The sequence below is a fragment of the Leptodactylus fuscus genome, chromosome 1 (assembly GCF_031893055.1).
Source record: "Leptodactylus fuscus isolate aLepFus1 chromosome 1, aLepFus1.hap2, whole genome shotgun sequence".
Classification (NCBI taxonomy): Eukaryota; Metazoa; Chordata; class Amphibia; order Anura; family Leptodactylidae; genus Leptodactylus; species Leptodactylus fuscus.
Window position 1 is genome coordinate 111,343,994 of NC_134265.1, and position 21,975 is coordinate 111,365,968.

The window sequence follows — 21,975 nt, forward strand, 5'->3', positions numbered from 1 at the left end:
TAAAGAAGGTCACATACCGTAGCATAGTCAAGGAGGAACATTCTGAATCAAAATTATTAACTTGGTTTTCCAAGATTTTATCAATCTCATTGAACAAAATGAAGTGAAAAGTACATAGTAAATTATGACTCTCAAATTACTCCCTAGGTGCTCCCCCAGTGCCCAAGTCAGGGACCAAAATAGGTCATGATATAGTAGCCGCCATCTTTAGTAAGGCGTAGTTCTGGAGAAGTTCTTTAACATTTTATACAAATAGTTTTTCTGTTTTTCATACTGTAAAAGTTATATCTAAGTACTGTATCTATAAATGTAAACATGAAAGATACAAATTTTATTTCTGCAGGTACAATGGTGGACCTAGATGCAGGCACACCTTCATTCACGCCAATGTAAATTAGGTAAAATATCAGATACAGCCCATGACGTAACACTGTTTTGGACAAAAAAAAGAAAACCTGTATTTGTAATCTCATGCCTCGCCTTACAAGTCATAATTGTGGCAGATGATGAAATTCTGAATTACTTGACGTTTTTCACAGCTTGTATGTGCAACATTGCTCTGCCACATCAAAAGTCCATCTAGCTACGGAATGTGTAATTGGGTGATTTCTAAAAACAGGTGATGTGTCAGGGGGCGTTCACACTTGCACCCGTGTCCACCCACCGGACGTCCGTCCTATTTCCCGGGGAAACTTGGTAGGGGACGGCTTCCCAGGGGTCAGTTTTAAAAACCCATTCATTTGTATGGGTTTTTAGAGCAAACTGCTGGTGTCCGTATGCAGCCTCTCTGCGTTTTTTTTTTTTTTTTGCATGGACACAAAGTCGTACATGCAGGACTTTGTGTCCATGCAAAAAAAAAATGGTTTCCCTGCAGAGAGGCTGCATACGGACACCAGCAGTTTGCTTTAAAAAAACATTCAAATTAATGGGTTTTAAGACTGTCCGCCGGGAAGCTGTCCCCTGTCCAGTTTCCCCGGGGAATAGGACGGTGACCTGGCGGGCGGACACAGGCGCAAGTGTGAACGCCCCCTAAGGGAGCCATTTTATAAGCTGCACAATTTATCAAGCCCTGCTCTCCAGAAAAACAATCGGTACTTGCTCCTAAGAACATCATACGGTGAAGAGCAGAAACCACAAACACTTCGCAAATTAGTTTAATAAATAAATGAGTGTCAAAACATATCTAGGCAACGCAAAGTAATTGTACTCTTTGAGACGGCAACCATTGTCTCTGTTCACAATGTCAATGGTATTCAAAGTAAACTTCAAGAATGTATCAGCTTTTCTTTCTGTTGGTTTTCTGATCCTTGAATTGTTGTCCGATCAACTTTCTCACCAATAGGATACCCATTTTGATGCCAGGCTTCTTTCAATTTACAGCTACTGCCATTGAGTTCTGTGCAGCCATTGAAACCAGCCAGGTTTGTTTCTGAAACTGCATCAGCTCCATATGTTAAAGACTTGCCACTGGCTGTGCGTGTCTGAGAAGGTTCTGCTCGACCAAAGAGGTGTTGGCGCAAGATCTTCCGAAATGTTTGGCGAAACTCACGTATACGGTAGGCATAGATTAATGGATTCACCACTGAGTTAGCATGAGAAAACAGAATGGCAAAGTACATGAGTAAAATTGGGGGCCGCGGACAGGCCTTGCAGAAAAGGGTAAAGCAATTGATGATGTGTAGAGGCAACCAGCAAATTGCAAATAGGCCCACAATAATAGCCAAAGACTTAGCTGCATGGACTTCCCGCTGTAAAGTTGACCGTGAGCGTTCACCATATGTCACTTTTAACTCTGTTTGCTTCAGCTGGCGCCGAGCTGCCATAAAAATTCTCAAATAAATGCCCAACATGAGCAGTAATGGCACCAGTACACATGCAAAAAAATTATAATATACCATATAATCCATAGTCACAACCTTTTCAAATAGGCACTCTAACAAGGGGGCGCTGCATCGAGATGAGTTTTTAGGTTGAAAATCCCTTGTGTTCCAGCCCAGCATAGGAGTTAGACCAATGACAAAAGACAGCAACCAGCAGACAGCAATGATCACGTTGGCTCTTCGACTGGTTACCAGGCTGTTATATCTAAGAAGAGAAATGAGAATATAAGCAAATATGAAAAATAAGCATCAGACTATATAATATTATTGCAGAAGAACCAAGTTACAGTGAGTTCTAGGTACAGCTACAAAAGTCCATGTGGGGGAAATAAATAAAACAACACATTGGGAGATAAGAAGTCAGGTCATAGAGGGGAGACAACCTGGGAATTCTGCCTGCCTTTTACAGAAATGGCAGAATCTTCCCATCCGTGGGATAACAGCTGTAAGACTTCTGTTTCCATGCCGAGGTGACAGTGTCTAATTCTAAGAGTAGACAAAAACATGGAAACTAACATCTGGTATGTAGTCACTAGGGACCTGCAAAACTATAGTCCTCTCCCCGACCACACTTGCTCCATATTTATCCTGCTGCAGGCATATTTTAAGCTTGTATATCATATTCACCAGGTAATGTACATATAAATATAGTTATATATATCTGAGTATGTATAGAGGAACAAGCCACTATCGGATCCCTCTAGCAGTAGTTTCTGGGGTAAAAAAATATGCAAATTAGCTCCCCTCAGAACAGAAGAAAACTGTCTCCTATTTGCCTACATAGGTGCCCATCTATCAAATAGCTCAAAAATTGCCTTCAGTCAGTGTATGGAGGGATCCGTGAAAATGGAGAAAAATAAGACATGATCTATATGTTGATGGTCCATGACAACAGACTGTGAAAATAATGGTCATGTGAACAGCCCCCAGTGAACTGACAGCGAAATTAATGCTACCGTTAAAAAAGCAGACGTCACACAACAAGTATTCACTGTGAATATAGCCAAGATTTTTGGGAATGCCCATCTAAACAGTCATCTTAGGTAAGGGCTGCTGACATTGGCAAGTCGTGAGCATACAAAGTACAAGGTACAAGATTTATATGTGTAGTGAGAAATGTTGCAGGGTTGGTTACACACAGCACGCAACATCATAAAGTTGGAAATAGCCTTTTAAAACAAAAAAACATGTTCTAATCGGAGAAGGCTGGCGAATGTATAAGAAGCACAAGCTGACAGAAGAATGAAGGCGTCATATGACCTGCAGTTTAAGTTGTAAAGGCAAATGGAGTGTATTATTCGGAATTACATGGTTGTAAAGTGCAATAGAGTACGTTATATGGAAAGGTTATGCTTTATTGGACAATTGTACCAGTTACATTACCATAAAAGTGGGATCAAATAGCTAAATATAGGATTTGTATCCATGCCATATGTAACTACCATAAAAAATGTATAAGAAACTCTATGTAATATTGTGTTTATAGCATGAATGTATGTGTCTACTGGAGAGGAGGGGATACAAAAATGTAATATATATGACATACAAGATAGGAGGCAGGTGTCAGAACCCAAAACCAATATAATACAGCCATATCATAACATACTAGAAACATTAAGTAAGACATCAAAATGTATAGCCAGTAAACATGTATTATGTACAGTATGTAAATACTGACGTATTGATGTATACTATAGAAGAGATTTTATAGAAGATGTTGGTCAAGAGAAATTTAGGCCCTACAGTATCACTACCGATACCAACCGTCACGACTGATTATTTGTTCGGATGACATATAAGATATTGTCTTTGGATTGACATGATATCTAAAGTATCTGGCCAGCTTAAATGGGACAGATATTTAGTGCAAATTGAATTACATCTTCTTACATGCCCCATTTTTTAAAAAAAATTCACGTTTTTCGGTTCAGTTAAGAAACAATTATGTGGACTCATTGTTCTTAGTCCATGGTACTCATGAGGAGACGAGCCACTTAGTACATTGCAACTCCTCCTGTTTTCCTCTACCATGACTTGGCCAGACCAATAGTAGCGGTGTATCTGCAGAACTTTGAATTTGGTGTAATCCGTTTGTAAGTCAAACAAAACATTATTTTTTTTGGCATTTCCTCTAATAACTTAGTACTCCTAATGTGTTAATATACTGAGATGAAAATAATATTGAGATGGGAATACCTCTTTAAGTTGCCCATACTCCTTCAATAGCTAATATCGGAAAAGAAGATTGGCCAGCAGCTATTTCTTATGGCTGGCCATAAACATATACACTTGGTTGGCCAAAAAGGTCCCTGTGGCTCTTTAGAAGGTCCTGCTAAAATCGGTGGGTTAAGCCAGTTTTTCTCCATTTTATATATGGGCCTAAGGTCAAGGACTTATCTTATTCTGATTTGTTAAAATTGCTATTCTGGTGTTGTTCAGTAACATATATTTCTACGTGGCAGCTAACATTACAGTCCCTACAGCTTTAGGCCCGGAGAGTACTTTTTCTCCGCATGACTCGTGCAGACACCACACACAAACCCCATTATAATCTATTGTGTCCATATGTTTTTATGGCTCACTGCTTTTTAATGCGTTCGGTATTCCATTCAGGGGGTCCCCAAACTGACTCCCCAAATGGAATACCGAACACAGATGTGAACCGGGCCTAACTATCAACCAATTGTCCTAGTTATGCAGCACCACATGGGCAGATTTATGTGCAGAAATCTAGCAATGCTGGGTGGTAACATCAGTGGGAGTTAGAATGATGGACATATTGGTTGCCACCCAGATATTGATTTAGTAGAGATCCATCTGAGTCAGTGACAGTCTAAGTAGGCTTTTGCAGTCAATTCCTGTGTGTCAAGACATCAGGTAGTAAAGACCAGTCAGACCATGGGCCAAGCTGGTGCAAGGATCTAGAAGGATATGTTTCGGGTTTTTTTATGTTAGAATCCCCATTGTGAGCGCTTTTCGGTATACAAAATCCCTGTAAGTTATCTCACTTAATAGACGTATACCCATACAGATGCAATGAATGGATAATACCATGTGAATTGGGAATACATAGTGGAAAAGTTTTCTAATGCTCGCTTACCTGAGTGGGATCCGAATAGCAATGTAGCGGTCTGCGGCTATCGCCAGAAGACTGAAAATGGAACTCTGTGTCAGCACCAAGACAAAGCAAGCAATAAAGAGACAGGCATGGAAGGTAGCACAAAATCCAGTGCTAATTGCTATAGCAAATGGGATAGCAAGTACCCCTACCGCAATATCGGCTGCAGCCAGCGATACCACAAAATAATTGGTCGCGTTCTGTAAGTTGCTGTTAATACACACAGCCCAGCATACCAGGACGTTGCCAAGAATGGCCAGAATGGCAATGACCACCTCTAGGACTATGTAAATCACGTCCTCTGTTTGGAATCCCCCTTTTAACATGGTGATGTTGGCATGGAGTAGAGAAGTGCTGGAGCCTCCTCAGTCATTTCTGCAGCCGCTCACTTTCCTTGTAGTATACCGGTGGTACTCCAGGCTTTGGTCAGCTGATACACTGTTACATTGCTTCAGCATTGGGAGTCCCAAGAGCCATCATTGCTCAGAAACCACAGACAGTCCATTCTGGTTAAGTATGTACAAAGCAGTAGAACTGTATAGAGAAAAAATGTCTGTTAGTAACCTGAAATACTTCCCCAGCATCTTACGGCAGGGCATATAGTGAATAAGCAACAACAACATCATTTTAATTCTAGAACAATGTAATATAATAATAAGCATAGAAATTCATCACATAAAGCAATGCACACAGGAAGTAAATGTAGTATTGATTTCTTGACACAATGTTATCCTCGCAGCTGCCAGGTCTAGTCATCTGTAATAGGTTACTAAAAGTCTCAAAAGCAGCAGTAAATCAGCTCTTGGATAGCACAAGTCTTAGGGTTGTTGTTGTAACTTCACTCTCCCTCTAGTTTTCAGTGAATATATTATCAGTATAAACCACTCATACACCCCCAGCCCTGTGACAGGTGCACAACACAGATACACTATGAGTAAGCAAAGACCCACAAGTCACCAAAATATATCTCTTTACCCAGAGCCCATTGCTGTCCATGACACACCCAACCCGCAATGCACTCTCCACTTGTATACTCTACACCGTACACAAACAACCCATCACATTGTATAATGTAAAGAAAACAGAACAATGGAGAAGACTTAGTAATCTTTCCACCCTTTGTAAGAAATCTAAACAAAACGAATTACAATGTTGTCCATCTTCTTCTATGGATCCAGTGCCTGATAGTAACAATTGGGTAGAATAGGCCTTTACATATAGATTCCTCCAACATAGAAGCGCCTACACAACATTAGCCTCACCCACTATCACAGCATAATTTATTGATAACAAGTAAACCCAAGATGAACCCTCTGCTCGTCACGTGAAAAGTCTTGGCAAGTGTACATATGACAAAGTACCTTACATGAATTATAGGTTGATATGAGTAGGGTTCACTAAACTGGTGTATATAGTCCGTGGTATATCTGTATTGTTCTATGTATTTTGTTTGTATGCCTCAATACAAGTTACACATTAGAGGGTAAGTCCTAAATCGAATGTACAGTCTATAACACTATATACGGTAAACCAATAGTAATAGAAGTCAGAATGAAACAATTTCTCTAAAACTTACGTTTTCTTAAACTCAATGTTAACTACTAGTGTGTAATTCAACTGAACCTAGAAAAGTTAGCAACAGCATTAACTTACCTACATAAAAAGACCATTATTATATTTCAATTTTATCAACCAACACTTAGTAATAGCTAAAAACTGATGTACCACAATAATGTGTTATTATAACAACAAAAATAGCGAGACACTACAATGAAGATAATCCTCAATCTGAAGATTTAGCCATCACTATAACTGATACTGTAGTCATTCACTGTAGTCTATATAAGCCCAGACCTTATGTACCCTGTCTATATCTACTCCGTAACCCTCTTTGTTTTATCTTATTCTTTTGTCCTTCATGAAAGTACAATAAAAATAGATTTACTGAACTCTGACACATGTACAAGCCGCTTCTTACCTTGGGGGGAAAAGCTGGATTTCCTCTCTTCTACTATGTAAAGTAATAGGATCTCTTTGTAGTGGTCAGTCCCATGAACTCATCATCTTCTTTGCTCTCTCCACTGCTGGCTCTCCCCAAAGTGCTGTGTGTCTCTCCACCTCTCTTGTTCTGACTCCATCCCCCTCCCAGCTCCCTCCGCCCTTGTCACATTGTCTCTCCTGCCAGTCATTCTCTCACACACCTCTTCTCTTTCACACATATGCAAATTCAATTTCCTATGTCAATGTGTATTTTCAGCACAGACATCTCTAAAAAAGACATGAATGTGCGTTTTACCCCTTGACACATACCATACATTTTTGTCTCCCTAGTTCATTTTATTCACTTATTGTATTGTGTTATTATTTTTTAGGACTCTCGACTATGGGTATGTTCATGTAGTAAGTAATGTTTGCATGTTAACTGCAGCAAAACCAATGACTGACTCATAAAGAGAAGAGATCTATTAACAACAGACCATGCAGGTCGCAGCTGCAAGACTTTTCCCTCCTACATGTGCTGTATAAAGCTGAGTATATGGATGGTATACGAGAAAAACTGACTTTCTGAAGAACTCAGATTTCCTCTTTTCAAGGTTCGCCACTGCCTATGCATTCATTCTTATTCTCATACACAAGAAAATACTTTATATATAGGGAGTTTAGCTTTTACGTAGTTTTGTTGTATTTAAAACACAATTCCTGGACTATCCAACTTTGGCTCTCCAGCTGTTGAGAACTACAATTCCCAGCATGCTCTGACTACTGTTAGGAGATGAAGCTGTTAAACAGCTGGAGACCACTTTATAGATGGTAGTATATAGATGGTAGCACAAGGCGATACTGCACAGGGCGATACTGCAGAGTTTTGCCCCCCTTTTCCCCCCAAATCCAGTAATTTAGTAATCCCAATGTTCATGTAAAATAGCACATCACTGAATGACTTTCATTTTGGCATTCAAGGGTGACAGTTGTTAAAATGAGGTTGAAAAGAGGACGTCAAAGACGTTTTGATAGAAATGTATATTATGGATTAACATGAGTTTCATACTGACCACAAACTCGTGGACTTGTAAATCTCCTTCACCATACCATAGCAAACAACTCGGACATGCTAGTCAACCTTCCTTAAGTTAAATAATCTATATATAAGGAGCCCGCATCGACTTTTGCGCACCACGGATTTTGTCATTAACATGCCTGAACTGATGACTATTTGGTATAATAGGATTTGTCGTCATGCCTACATGTTCCAAAAATCAGTAGATTCGGGATAAGTAACACCACTTAAGGTTACAACAAGGTCAAAAATTACATATAGACTTTTATATTCTGCAGCACTTCATAAACTGAAAACCATTTAATTCTCTTCATTGTTCTTATTGTTTGTTTGTGGAGCGAATATCCAGTCAGTCTAGAAAAGATAATCATGTTCCCCATCTTGATATAACACATCAAGCATACACGTAGCAATGTAAGTAAACATATGGACGCTATATTGTGACTCCCTCCACAGATCCCTGGTCGTCTCCTAAACAAGCTCATTTTGCTACTACCATATATTGTGCTTCCTCCGCTATAATCTCTATTTCTTAATATGACTTTTTCTCTGATTTCCCATTTTTTTTGCCTTTTAGTTTTCTAGTGAGTGGATCCCAGCAGCTTCGCTCCTCTCCATGACGCCATGCCTTTAGGGAACATTCACACAAAAGCATTCCACTCCATTGTATTGAAAGCAGACGTGAAAGAGACAAACTTATTCTGTCTTCATGCAGGTATCTGTAGGTATGTGAAGCTGACCATAGACAAGCCATACACATAGAGACTTTCTCCAGCTTCTTGTTAGTATTAGATTTGTTTTGTATATTTTTGTGTACCGTATGTAAACCCTCAAATGTACAGTCTCCATTGTGGTCCGATCTTAGACTCCGCCTCCTCACAGACGAGCCTCCGGCAAAACCAGCGTTGATTGGCCGAATGTTGTACACTGGCCAATCAACGCTGGTCAATGCATTCCTATGAGAAAAAGTAAGCTCCCTCATAACAGCAAGCTGCCAGCTCTCCCGACTAGCAAGGATGAGCCTGCTGCAGAACCAGCGTTGATTTGCCGAATGCTATACAGTGTATAGCATTTGGTCAATCAATGCCGGTTCACATTAGTGCTTGCCTCCCATCCGGAAGGAGTCCACAGGAGGACCCCCTCCCCGAATGGAATATCAGCGGAACTGCAAGCGCTGTGCAGTTAAAGCACATGGACCCCATAGACTATAATGGGGTCCGTGCGCTTTAACTGCACAGCGCTCCTCCTAAACACTCTCCTCCTGCTACTCGTGGACTTGGTGACTTTCCTTAGTCAAATAGTGGTTTACCCTGAAATGAGCCTTTTTTCCCATAGACTATAATGGGATTCGATATTTGATCGAGTAGTCGAATATTGAGGCTCTAACCGAACCGAATATTGCATATTTCACTACTCGCTCATCTCTAGTGTTTATATTTGCTTCCATACATTTTCTCTGGTGATATTCTAGCTATATATAGCATTTAGCATTAACAACTGAGGAAAATGATAAGTGTTTTGTCTGGTCCGATAGATCCCACAGGACACAATGTGACCTATTTTTAGTACTATAGACAAAACTATTATTGTTTACCATCATAGACTCCTTTACACTAGGATCACACTAGTGTTCGAGCCTCTCTGTCCAATAATCTGCTTAAAATCAGCAAAGAGAGAAAAGTCCTGCAAGGAGGACTTTTCTCTGTCATTTTTGGCAGAAACCCGACAGTTCCCATTATAGGCTATGGGATATGCCGGTTTCTGCGTATAACCGATTTTAGGCTTAGGCCCCACATTGCGAAAATGCTGTTTTGGGGTTTTTTTTGTGCAGATTTTGCTTCATTATTTTTTGTGCCAAAGCCAGGAGTAGGATGAACAGAAGGGGGAAGAATAAGATCTTCCTTTCCTTTTGTAGCCACTTTGGACTTTAGCTAAAAAAAAATGCTGCAAAATCTGCAACAAAAAAGCTGCATTTCTGCAATGTGGGGCCTCAGCATTAATATTACTTACCCCATAGAAGTTTCTGCAACATCTCATTTGGGTTGCATTTGCAGCATGTGCATGGATATTTGCAACCCTACTCAGGTAAATGGACGGCGGCAATAATATATATATAATATACTGTATATATTTTGGTGGGATGACTGGTGCTTTTTATTGGTTCTGTTTTGGGGTAAATTTTTATACTATATTTTGCAAGGTGAGATGGTGAAAAATCATTACTTACAGAGTTTTTTTTTTTTTTTTAATTTCCACAAAAATTCACTGTTCAGTTTAAATAATGTTTTAGTTTTATTATATGGGTTATAGTGAATGTGTTTTGTTTATTAATTTATTATTTTTTTACAGCAAAGGAGTCTTTTTTGAGCTTTAATTATTTTTAAAACACTTTTGATTTGTTATACATTTTTTTGTCCCAATAGCGGAACCCAACCTGCTGCAATACACATCTCAATGATCCTGATCAACCAAGGCATCTAAGGGGGCAGCGAAGGGAAAAGAAGACTGCAGCTGGAGCGGCAGTGAGGCGAAAAACAGCGGAGCAGCGGAGCAGCCATCTCTGGAGGTAAGTGGACACCAGGGGGGACTAAGTAGCCAGAGGATTAAAAAAAAAAATCCTCTGGCTACTTAGTGATTCACTACACAGCGTGGATTCTAACAATTCTTAGATTCCATGCTGTATAGTGAATAGGATTGCTTTTAAAATCCGATCTCCGATTAATAAAAAAAATCCCATTAACTTGCATTGGGATCAGAATTGGGATATAGATCAGGTTCGAATGAAAAATGATCGGAAATCGGATTTTAAAATCGATCCTGAAAAGTCAGGATCGGCTCAACCCTAGTGAGGAGCGGATGAGAGCAGAGCGGAGTAGGAGGTTATTGGAGGATCTGAGGTTACGTGTGGACAGGTAGCGGGAGATTAGGTTGGAGATATATGGAGGGGACAGGTTGTGGATCGCTTTGTATGTTAATGTTAGTAGCTTGAACTCAATTCGCTGGGCTATGGGTAGCCAGTGGAGGCACTGGCAGAGGGGAGCAGCTGATGAAGATCGGGGGGGGGGGGGGGGGGGGGGGTGATTGGTCAGCATTAATACTACATTTCCCCTAAAGTAGTTATGGGGGATTCTAATATGTAAAAATATTTTTTTTACCCTGGAGACAAGTTCTGTCAAAAGAATCTGGTAGCTCCTATTTCCTTCTACATACGGCAGCAAACATTCAAGTACATGCTTAGAGAATAGGCTGGATAAAGAACCGGCTTTGCACAGTATGAGCTTGGATATTTACAACTTCTATTTCTTGTGAAACTGCTTTATTTCCTTCACCGAGTACAAAGAGCAAAAAAGATGCTCCAACAACCCAAACACAGGGGCGGCACTCCAGGTTGCACTGAGATGCAAATCTTACATGTGGCAATAACCATTAGACGGCTCTCATCTAAACAGCTCACACTTGTGACAAAAGAACATCAAACAGCGTTACAATTGAGAGGTGCCTGTCTGGATTGTTACCTGTTCCTAGTATTTTTGAACTTGTCCCTAACTATGTTTCTATAGTTGACCAATAGACATATATCAGCTGAGCCTGACAACTCTCTCCGAATGCAGATGCTGCTCAAAGAAAAGTCAGGTGTGCTGGATTTCAGTATGACCGATGTCTTGTTCTCAGGAAGATACGTGACTGCCAGAGGTATCTGGCAACAGGTTTCTCCAGCCTCTCCACTCAGGACACATGTATACTTGGCTGAGCTGAAGGTGCCTAGGTGTAGTTTCCTAAAGGCCCTATTTGACAGGGCAATTTAGCTGTAAGGGTAAGTTCATAGGGGGTTTATTGGTCCGAAACCTGAGGCGGAGGCCGCCTCCGGTTCCAGACCAAAAACCGGGTAGCTGCGACTGAAAGCTGGTGCACTGCACCAGCATCCAGTCGAGCACTCCGCTCCGGATTGAGTCCGGAGAAGGGAGTGTCTTCAGGCCAAATCGTGATCGAAGAAGCCTGAACAATGAGCTTCTCGCTTCTTTTTCCAGAAGCCGAAAAAAACGACTCCCAGAAAAGAGACCTGAGCGGCTCCCATTGACTTCAATGGGAGCCGTCTTTTTGGTCAGGGTTTTGAGGCGGATACGGCCTCAAAATCCTGACAAAAATACTCCGTGTGAACTTACCCTCATAGTTATGATAATCAACCAATGAACGTTCAGTCATCAGGTGATTAAGTGATTTCAGTGGGACACAAAATCATTGTCCATCGGCAGCAAATCGTCCTGTCTAAGGAGGCTTGAAGGACAATGAAAGTATACAGTGTTGGCCAAAAGTATTGGTACCCCTGCAATTCTGTCAGATAATACTCAGTTTCTTCCAGAAAATGATTGCAAGCACAAACTCTTTGGTATTAATATCTTCATTTATTTTGCTTGCAATGAAAAAACACAAAAGAGAATGAAAAAAAAAGTCAAATCATTGATCATTTACACAAAACTCCAAAAATGGGCCGGACAAAAGTATTGGCACCCTCAGCCTAATACTTGGTAGCACAACCTTTAGACAAAATAACTGCGAACAACCGCTTCCGGTAACCATCAATGCGTTTCTTACAATGCTCTGCTGGAATTTTAGACCATACTTCTTTGTCAAACTGCTCCAGGTCCCTGAGATTTGAAGGGTGCCTTCTCCAAACTGCCATCAAGAGATCTCTCCACAGAGGTCTATGGGATTCAGGTCTGGACTCATTGCTGGCCACTTTAGAAATCTCCAGTGCTTTCTCTCAAACCCTTTTCTAGTGCTTTTTGAAGTGTGTTTTGGGTCATTGTCCTGCTGGAAGACCCATGACCTCTGAGGGAGACCCAGCTTTCTCACACTGCAAAATTTGTTGGTAGTCTTCAGACTTCATAATGCCATGCACACGGTAAAGCAGTCCAGTGCCAGAGGCAGCAAAGCAACCCCAAAACATCAAGGAACCTCCGCCATGTTTGACTGTAGGAACCGTGTTCTTTTCTTTGAAGGCCTCTTTTTTTTCCCCTGTAAACTCTATGTTGATGCCTTTTCCCAAAAAGCTCTACTTTTGTCTCATCTGACCAGAGAACATTCTTCCAAAACGTTTTTGGCTTTCTCAGGTAAGTTTTGGCAAACTCCAGCCTGGCTTTTTTATGTCTCTGGGTAAGAAGTGGGGTCTTCCTGGGTATCCTCCTACCATACAGTCCCTTTTCATTCAGACGCTGACGGATAGTATGGGTTGACACTGTTGTACCCTCGGACTACAGGGCAGCTTGAACTTGTTTGGATGTTAGTCGAGGTTCTTTATCCACCATCCGCACAATCTTGCGTTGAAATCTCTCATCAATTTTTCTTTTCCATCCACACCTAGGGAGGTTAGCCACAGCGCCATGGGCTTTAAGCTTCTTGATGACACTCCGCATGGTAGATGGACTTGTAGCCTTGAGATTGCTCATGCTTCCTCACAATTTTGCTTCTCAAGTCCTCAGACAGTTCTTTGGTCTTCTTTCTTTTCTCCATGCACAATGTGGTACACACAAGGACACAGGACAGAGGTTGAGTCAACTTTAATCCATTTCAACTGGCTGCAAGTGTGATTTAGTTTTTGCCACCACCTGTTAGGTGCCTCAGGTAAGTAACAGGTGCTGTTAATTACACAAATTAGAGAAGCATCACATGATTTTTCAAACAGTGCCAATACTTTTGTCCACCCCCTTTTTATGTTTGGTGTTGAATTATATCCAGTTTGGCTTTTTGACAATTCTTTTTGTGATTTTCCATTGAAGACAAAATAAATGAAGATAATAATACCAAAGAATTTGTGATTGCAATCATTTTCTGGAAGAAAATGAGTATTATCTGACAGAATTGTAGGGGTGCCAATACTTTTGGCCAACACTGTATGCCATGGGAACTATCACTTGAGTGATCATTCCCCCTGCATGTCCTCTGGATCGGCCTGTGTAATTAAATCACATTGTCTAATACAAGCTTGAATGGGACAGATCTGATAAGAATTTACCATAAACGATTTTGATGTTTTTCACTGACTCAGACACTGACCACTCTAATGTCCATACTGCACAGTATTGCAGGGCTTCCAATATAAAATGGAAAATCTTTGCTGCTTTATTCTTCTGAAATCTTTATTTCTCTTTTAGAATAGCTTGGACTATCATCGAGTTTGTATTTCATCCTCTACATGGATGTATTAAATGCAGCTATTTTGAGCAAACTTTCCACCCCTGATAAGATAGCGTGTATGCCTGCTAGTACTATGCGCCTGCTACACTACTGGAGAAACAAACCAATTGTATGGTGTGAGTGGATCTAAAGCTAGCCATACACATTAGATGGGTGGTGGGTGAACACACCAGTTATGATAGATCTAATCTAATTAACAACTTTGGGGTTATTCAGTTTAGAGAAAAGATGTCTACAGGGAGTTCCAATAACAATGTACAAATACATGAAGGGACAATACAAAGAACTTTATAATGATCTTTTTTACTCCTAGGCCAGAATAAGGAGTTTCTGCCATTCTGATAATATGGCTGTGAGAGGCCTTTTCTGAGCACCTTGTTTTTTACCGAATGATGTTACATTATAATTAAAATTTACTCCTAGGCCAGTGACAGTGACAAGGGGACATCCTCTACCTCTGGAGGAGGGAAAGTTTCACCAGCAACATAGAAGGGAATTCTTCACAGTAAGAACAGCGAGGCTCTGGAACTCTCTGCCCCAGGAAGTGGTGATGGTGGATTCATTAAACAAGTTCAAAGAGGGCCTGGATGCTTTTTTTTGAAGAGAACAATATTACGGGTTATGGATTCTAGATTGGAGTCGGGAAAGAATTTTTCTCACCTGAAATAGGGCAATTGGCATAAGCCTTATGGATCAATACTATAGGGGAGTGTAGGGTTATAGGTTGGACTTGATGGACTGATGTCTTCATCCAACCTCATCTACTATGTAACTAAGTAATGTATATCAGTATGTCTTTGGAGTATGGGAGGAAACCCATGCAAACACGGGGAGAACATACAAACTCCTTGCAGATGTTGCCCTAGACAGGATTCAAACCCAGGACTCCAGAGCTGCAGTGCTAACCACTGAGCCACCATGATGCTCAAGTCCATGGTTTTGTCAGCCATGTCAGTTCCTCTCTGCTCACAGAGATGGTTGAAAACTTAGGGAAAGGAAACTGTTTGCAAATATGTCTCAAAAACAAGCACTGAGTTAGTCTGTGTAGAATTGGTGTACTGCAAGGTTTCCACGAGCCCTTAAGTTCAAGGGTTAGTCCTGGCAATTAATGCTGTAAATAAATAAATAACATTATCCCACCGCTTCCACTAATTTGTCACATATGGACTACCCTAGCATGTAATATTAGTGGAGCTTTCAGGAGATAATTCCCACCAATCACTCAATATCTATATCATACCCCAATACAGTCTATGTACCCCAAATGCACGCTGCCACTATCTACTGTAGTAGAAGCCCAACTCGCATGTGCACGTGTCTCTTAGACGGCAAGCACAATTTAAAAAGTAATGGATCCATACAGCATACAAGGACCAACATTAAAAAGAAAGCTTTAATACAAAAAGGTTTAGTGCTTACAAAAGAGACAAAACAAAAGGGACATAAACAAGAAAAATAGTTATAAAATAAATACTGAGAAAAACATGAAAACCTTACTAGTACGGCGGATGCCGGGTGTTTAACTATGACGGCCGCCTGGCTCCCGAGCGGCCTCCATAGCCACCGGGTGTCTACTGCTTTATACAGTAGACACCCAGTGCTAATGATCCTGGCCCACACCAATCAGGGGCATTTACCCCTCTGGCGCATCGGTCAAAGCTGACCAAGGCGGCATTTTCCTGGCAGCACATGGGCGCTGCCATTTTCCCTGTGATCACCGGCACCCAAAGTAAGCTCCAGGGCCAGCAACACGTTGCTATGACAGCCTGGAGACTTGTGAATCATCCCCGGTCTGTCATTCTATTGCAGGCTACGCTAGGTAGCCTACAATAGAAGAGCCGGTATTTTGCAATGTATTGCAATGCATTAGCATTGTAATGCATTGCATTAGTGAACAGACCCCCTGGGGTTGAAGACCCCTAGGGGGTCTAACAAATGCAAAAACAAAGTTTTAAAAAAGTTTAAAAAATATATATAAAAAAATAAAAAATATTACAAGTTGAAATCACCCCCCTTTCACTAGAACACATATAAAAGTACTTAAATACTGTGAAACACCTACATATTAGGTATCCCTGTGTCCCAAAACGCCCAGTGTACAAATCAATAAAAATATTTTTCCTGTACAGTAAACGCCATAGCAGGAAAAAAAAGTCATAAGTGCCAAACCACCGTTTTTTTTTACTGTTTTGCCTCTGATAAAACTTTTAATAAAAAGTGAACAAAGCAAAAGTAATTCCCCAAAATGGTAGAACTGAAAACTACACCTGGCCCCTCAAACAAAGACGCCCTATACATCACTGTACACAGCAGTATAAAAAAAAGTTACAGGGGTCAGAATTTGTAAAAAAAAATAATTTTTAGCACAGTTTGGGATTTTTGTTAAGAGGTTAAAATGTAGATAAAACCATATAAATTGGGTATCCCCGGATTCGTACCAAAACATAGAATACAGATGACATGTAATTTTGGCTGCACAGTGAACGCTGTAAAACCAAATCCTCTAAGAAAGTCGCACAAATGCATTTTTTCGTCAAATCCACCCCATTCTGATTTTTTTCTAGCTTCCCTGTACATTATACAGAAAAATTAATGGTAGCTTCATGAAGAAAAATTTGTCTCACAAAGCTTAAGACCTGATATGGCTCTGAAAGTGGAAAAATAAAAAGTTTATGGGGTTTGTAAGGAGGGGAGTCAAAAACGAAAATCGAAATATGCTGTTGGCGGGAAGGGGTTAAAGACAGTACAAAGACCTTTCTAATGATTTTTTTAGTACTAGTCCAGTGACAATGACAAGGGGACATCGTCTATGCTTTGAGGAAAGAGAATTTCACCAGTACCATAAGCGGGGATACTTTACAATAAGAGCAGCAAGGCTATTGAACTCATTGTTGTGATGGTAGATTAATTGTGCAATTTCTAAAAGGCCTCGATTCCATTCTTTAACACAAAAATATTACATGTTACAGGTCTTAGATTTTTGGCAAACACAAGTCTTTCTAACGTTTTATGCTTTTTGCCAGATTTGGAGTTGAGAAGGAATAGTTTTCCCTGGCATGGGGTAATTGGCAGATGCCTCGTGGTTTTGTTTTTTTTTGCCTTCCTCTGGATCAACACTGTAGGGTTATAGGTTGGACTTGATGGACCTATGTCTTCATCCAACTTCATCTACTATGTTACTAAGTTTATAACCCATCATCACAAGGGCTATTATTTCTGGCGTGACAAACACGGCAAAAGAGGTGGCTTGTATGCTCTGTAATAGTGAAATCACAGACGTCCGTGCAAGCACTATGCAACATGTGTTATACAAGTCTGGAATGGTGGCCTAAGAAAAAGGTGAAGAAGCCTCAATTTCAATATCATCATAAGAAGCATCGGATCGAGTTTGCATAAAAAGTATGAAAAGTGGAAAGTAGAAGACTGTAACTGGGTGATTTGGAACAATGAGATGAAAGTCAATAGACTGGGCTCTGATGGGTGCAAATGGGTCTGGAAAAAACAAGGAAAAGGAGACTAACAGATGAAGAAATTGAAGGAACCGTCTAGTTTGGTGGAGGAAGCCTGATGGTATGGGGTTGTTTCACAGCCTAAGGCATTGGATACTTGACCAAGATTGACGGTGATCTCAATACTCCTACAAGAGGAGTTACTTCATACACTTCAGTACTATGAATATGAAAAAGACAACATAGTGTTCCAGAAGGACAACAACCCGAAGCATACATTGAGATTAGCGAATAAATGGTTCAATGACAATGAAGTAGAGGTTGCTGGATTGGCCGTCATTTTCCTGAGACCTCAACCCAAAATGTAGAAGAGACCTGGGATCAGATTTAGATAAAGACAGCATGCCCAGAAGGATTCAGGCAGTGTTAAAGAGGACCTTTCACCATTTTGCCCACAGGCAGTTCTATATACTGCCGGAAAGCTGACAGTGCGCTGAGTTCAGCGCACTGTCGGCTTTCCCGATCTGGGCCCGGTGTGAAGAGCTTACGGTCCGGTACCGTAGCTCTTCTATGGTCAGAAGGGTGTTTCTGACAGTCAATCAGAGATGTCCTTCTTCACAGCACAGCCAATCGCGCTGTACTGTGGAGCGGGGAGGAACGCCCCCTTCCTCTGCTCACAGTGCTCCTCCATAGATGAGTATTATCAGGAGGGGAGGGGGCGTTCCTCCCGGCTCTCACAGCACAGCGCGATTGGCTGTGCTGTGAAGAAGGACGTCTCTGGCTAACTGTCAGAAACGCCCTTCTTCCCGAGCTTATGCCCGGGACCGTAAGCTCTTCACACTGGGCCCAGATCGGGAAAGCCGACAGTGTGCTGAACTCAGCGCACTGTCAGCTTTCCGGCAGTATATAGAACTGCCTGTGGGCAAAATGGTGAAAGGTCCTCTTTAAAAGCCAAAGGTGGATTTACAAAATACTAACAAAGTAAAAATAAATTTTTTTTAATGAAAACCAGTAACAATGCAGTTACATGACAAGAGTCTCATAACTAATCATATGCTAAATAGTTGTAAGTCAAATGTATGGATGAGGTAACCAAGATATGATTGAATCTGATCATCTGCATGCCCAGAAGGGTTATAAAATGATGGAGGCTCACATTGGAAGCTGTAGTGGATGTTGGGATATGGAGCCTGAAGGCCAGAATTTCAAAACATTGTTACCCTTTTGCTCATCAGTGTATATACAGGTAGGGCTTTCATTATACGGCTGCTAGGGATCCTGAGATATTAGGGGGCCCAACCTGGTCCATGCTACTATCTTTTTTTCAGGGGTTTTTTTTTTTAGCAGACTGTTACCTACTGGATTTCTTCAGCAGGTAACAACCAATTTTCACTTATCCATCCCTACTCCTGTCCATAGCCACTGGACAGTGTTGGGACATTGTGCCTTGATGCTGTTCAGCCTCAGGACATAATATGCAGTGCCCCTGAAGGCCTAAAGGATGGGTAAGTGAAAATCGTCCATTACCTGCTGTAGGTAGGAGCAGAATGAGGGTTTTGTGTGCAGAGATGAGTCGTAGTCATCCTCATGGATGAGGAGCGATGAGGAGTGAGAAAAATATGAAAAATTTATGACTACAATCAGAGATATCATCTTTGAGCTTTTTGTATTGTATTCATTTCCAATTGTGCAGAACTCGGTGTCTGGGACTATTCTTTGGTATATTAGAGAGGTATATTGCCATACGTAGAGTTGAACTGCTGCTTCTGTGATGTATTGATAGCTCACTTAAATGACTCATTTTGTACTTTGGGATGTACGTATACAACGCAGGCTTGGCATGAGGAACCTTTCTTTGCAACATCAGTTTGATCCCTACCCAGCCTGCAGGGTCTGGAATCTACAAGGCCAGAACTATTCCTCCGACCTGCTGGGGCATGCCATTGTTCAACCTTTCATTAGGGCAAAATGTCAAAGTTTAAGACATGTGTAACCCTTTCTCTGCTGTAGGTGCTCAAATTGAAAAATAACAATACAAATGTAACAAGTTCTAACTTGTCATGAAAGATTGAGAATGTATGAGGTCATAAATGTCATTTATTTAACTGCAATGTGCTCATGTTGGTACAAACTGCGGCAGTGATGAAAGACGCTAAACCAATCTTTCATGAAACCCTGAAAGCAGGTAAGTCCATACATGAATATTTTGGAGGATGAAATTACATTTTTAAGGTGCTCTGGCACAAACATTTAGGAAGACATTATGATGGATTGCTGTTTTGACCCTCTGCCAGTAGGATGGTGAAATCATACTTTTGCTGTATCAGGAGGATGTACCCAGAGGTGTAGCTTCAAGATTCTTGGCTTCAATGCAAAATGTGTAACAGGGCCCCTTCAAATGTACCATGTCCCACTATATCCCAGTACAGTAATGAGACATCTGCCTGGCAACAAGCTGTGCAGCTGTGTATCCATCACATGACCATGGACTGAATATCACATGACCATGGACTGAATATCACATGACCATGGACTGACTTTTATCCACTGGATGTAAACAGAATGGATGACAGCAGCAGAGATCTAAAAAATCGTAATGGAATGATATACAGAAAGTAAATTGAAAAATGTTATACATTTTCATTTTACAAGCAATAACATTTGTCTCAATATTTATCTTGACAACCCCTTTAATATGATATCCAATATTTAAACAATGCTTGTCGAATGTGCATAATGACTCATTAATTCAGTTTTAACCATTGCGCTATGTTTTGTACACATGTGCTGTAAGTATGCATTGACCGTCCAAAACATGTAAGTCTGTGCAACTATTCTCAGAACAGGATTGTAATGGCCTGAAACAAAAGCTGTGTATGATTCCCCTGAGAGCTGGACAAGTTCCTTTTCATACAGGGCATTTTCTGCCTAATGGACATGTATCCACATTTGGTATAGGTCCATCCTGCCTTGGGTCTCTTCTCTATACAATGTTGGTGGATGGGGGCAGGTCAACAGTGTCATCTAGTTTATTGTCTGAAAAACGAGATAAGCAAGTGCTAAAACCTAAACCTACACTCATGAGATTAACCAAGTACCCTCTCTAGTCTATGGTTCTGTGTATCAGGACATACCTGGTCCTAGTATTAGATAAATACACCCTGAAATCAAGAACAGCAGCAGCACGCAGCAGATTCCAATGTTTCATCATTTATTTTGCAAAAATAAACTTAAAATGGAAAAGTGATATGTGAAAAATCAATAGCTTATAGGCTATATATATATATATATATATATATAAATATATTAATATAAATATATTATATGTATATTATATGTATATTTTTAGGCTAAGGCCCCACATAAGCAAGCCGCAGCCACAGAGCGATGCATCACGTTTTTTCTGCAGCGCTGTTCACAGAAAGTCCGTAGAGTTTTCCTCTGCAGACTTTCTGTCCCTATTATACCTATAGGTAAACTGGCAATGCTTCTGTAGGTATAATTGAGATCCTGCAATTTATAAAATATGATGTTTTCGAAATCGTAGCATTGCTGCTGTGGATATTATTTTGCAATGTGTGGATGGGATTAGCGAGAACCATTCCTGACTTTGGCTAAAAAAAAAAAAAAAAAAATCAACAAAATCTGCAACAAAAAAAGCTGCGTTTCCGCAAAGTGGGGCTTTAGCCTAAGGCTAAACGTAGTATTCTGCAGCAAAAAAGCCCTGCGGGAAAAACGGCAGCAGATTCTTCCTGCAGCGCTTTAGACAGATAGTTCATTAAACAGAAAGACTTTCTGTTACAATTATACCTAAGGAGAAACCCCCGGCATTTCCATAGGTATAATTGACATGCTGTGATTTCCAAAGCCACGACGAGTTTGGAAATCACGGCGTGTCTGCAGTGCAGTTTTTACCATGAAGTGGACATGGTATTAGCTAACATCTCATCCACTTTGCCCTGACTGTAAAAAGCCGCAATTTTTTCCTGCAGTGTTTCCACCGCGGGCAAATTGTAATGTTTACACCACTTGGGGCCCCAGTCTAAGGGGGCATTCACACTGAGTAACGCCGGGCGTGTATCATAGCCGTACACGCCGGCATTACGGCAGACTGCCAAACACTTCCCATTCACTTCAATGGGAGCACTCGTAAACGCCGCTGTTACAAGTGCTCCCATTAAAGTGAATGGGAAGTGTTCGGCAGTCTGCTGTAATGTCGGCGTGTACGGCTGTGATACACGCCCGGCGTTACTCAGTGTGAATGCCCCCTAAGAT

The 21,975-nt window shown here is 40.9% G+C and overlaps 1 protein-coding gene across 1 annotated transcript; it reads right to left on the bottom strand.

The window, feature by feature from the left end:
- Positions 1-993: 993 nt before the first annotated feature.
- On the bottom strand, positions 994-7,087 carry ADORA2A (adenosine A2a receptor). Its single transcript, XM_075276050.1, has 3 exons — positions 6,977-7,087; positions 4,981-5,532; positions 994-2,085 (listed from the first exon to the last, which is right to left on the bottom strand). Exons 2-3 carry the CDS (start codon positions 5,322-5,324, stop codon positions 1,266-1,268), a joined length of 1,164 nt encoding a protein of 387 aa, XP_075132151.1. The 5' UTR covers positions 5,325-5,532; positions 6,977-7,087; the 3' UTR covers positions 994-1,265.
- Between the last annotated feature and the right edge of the window lie 14,888 nt (positions 7,088-21,975).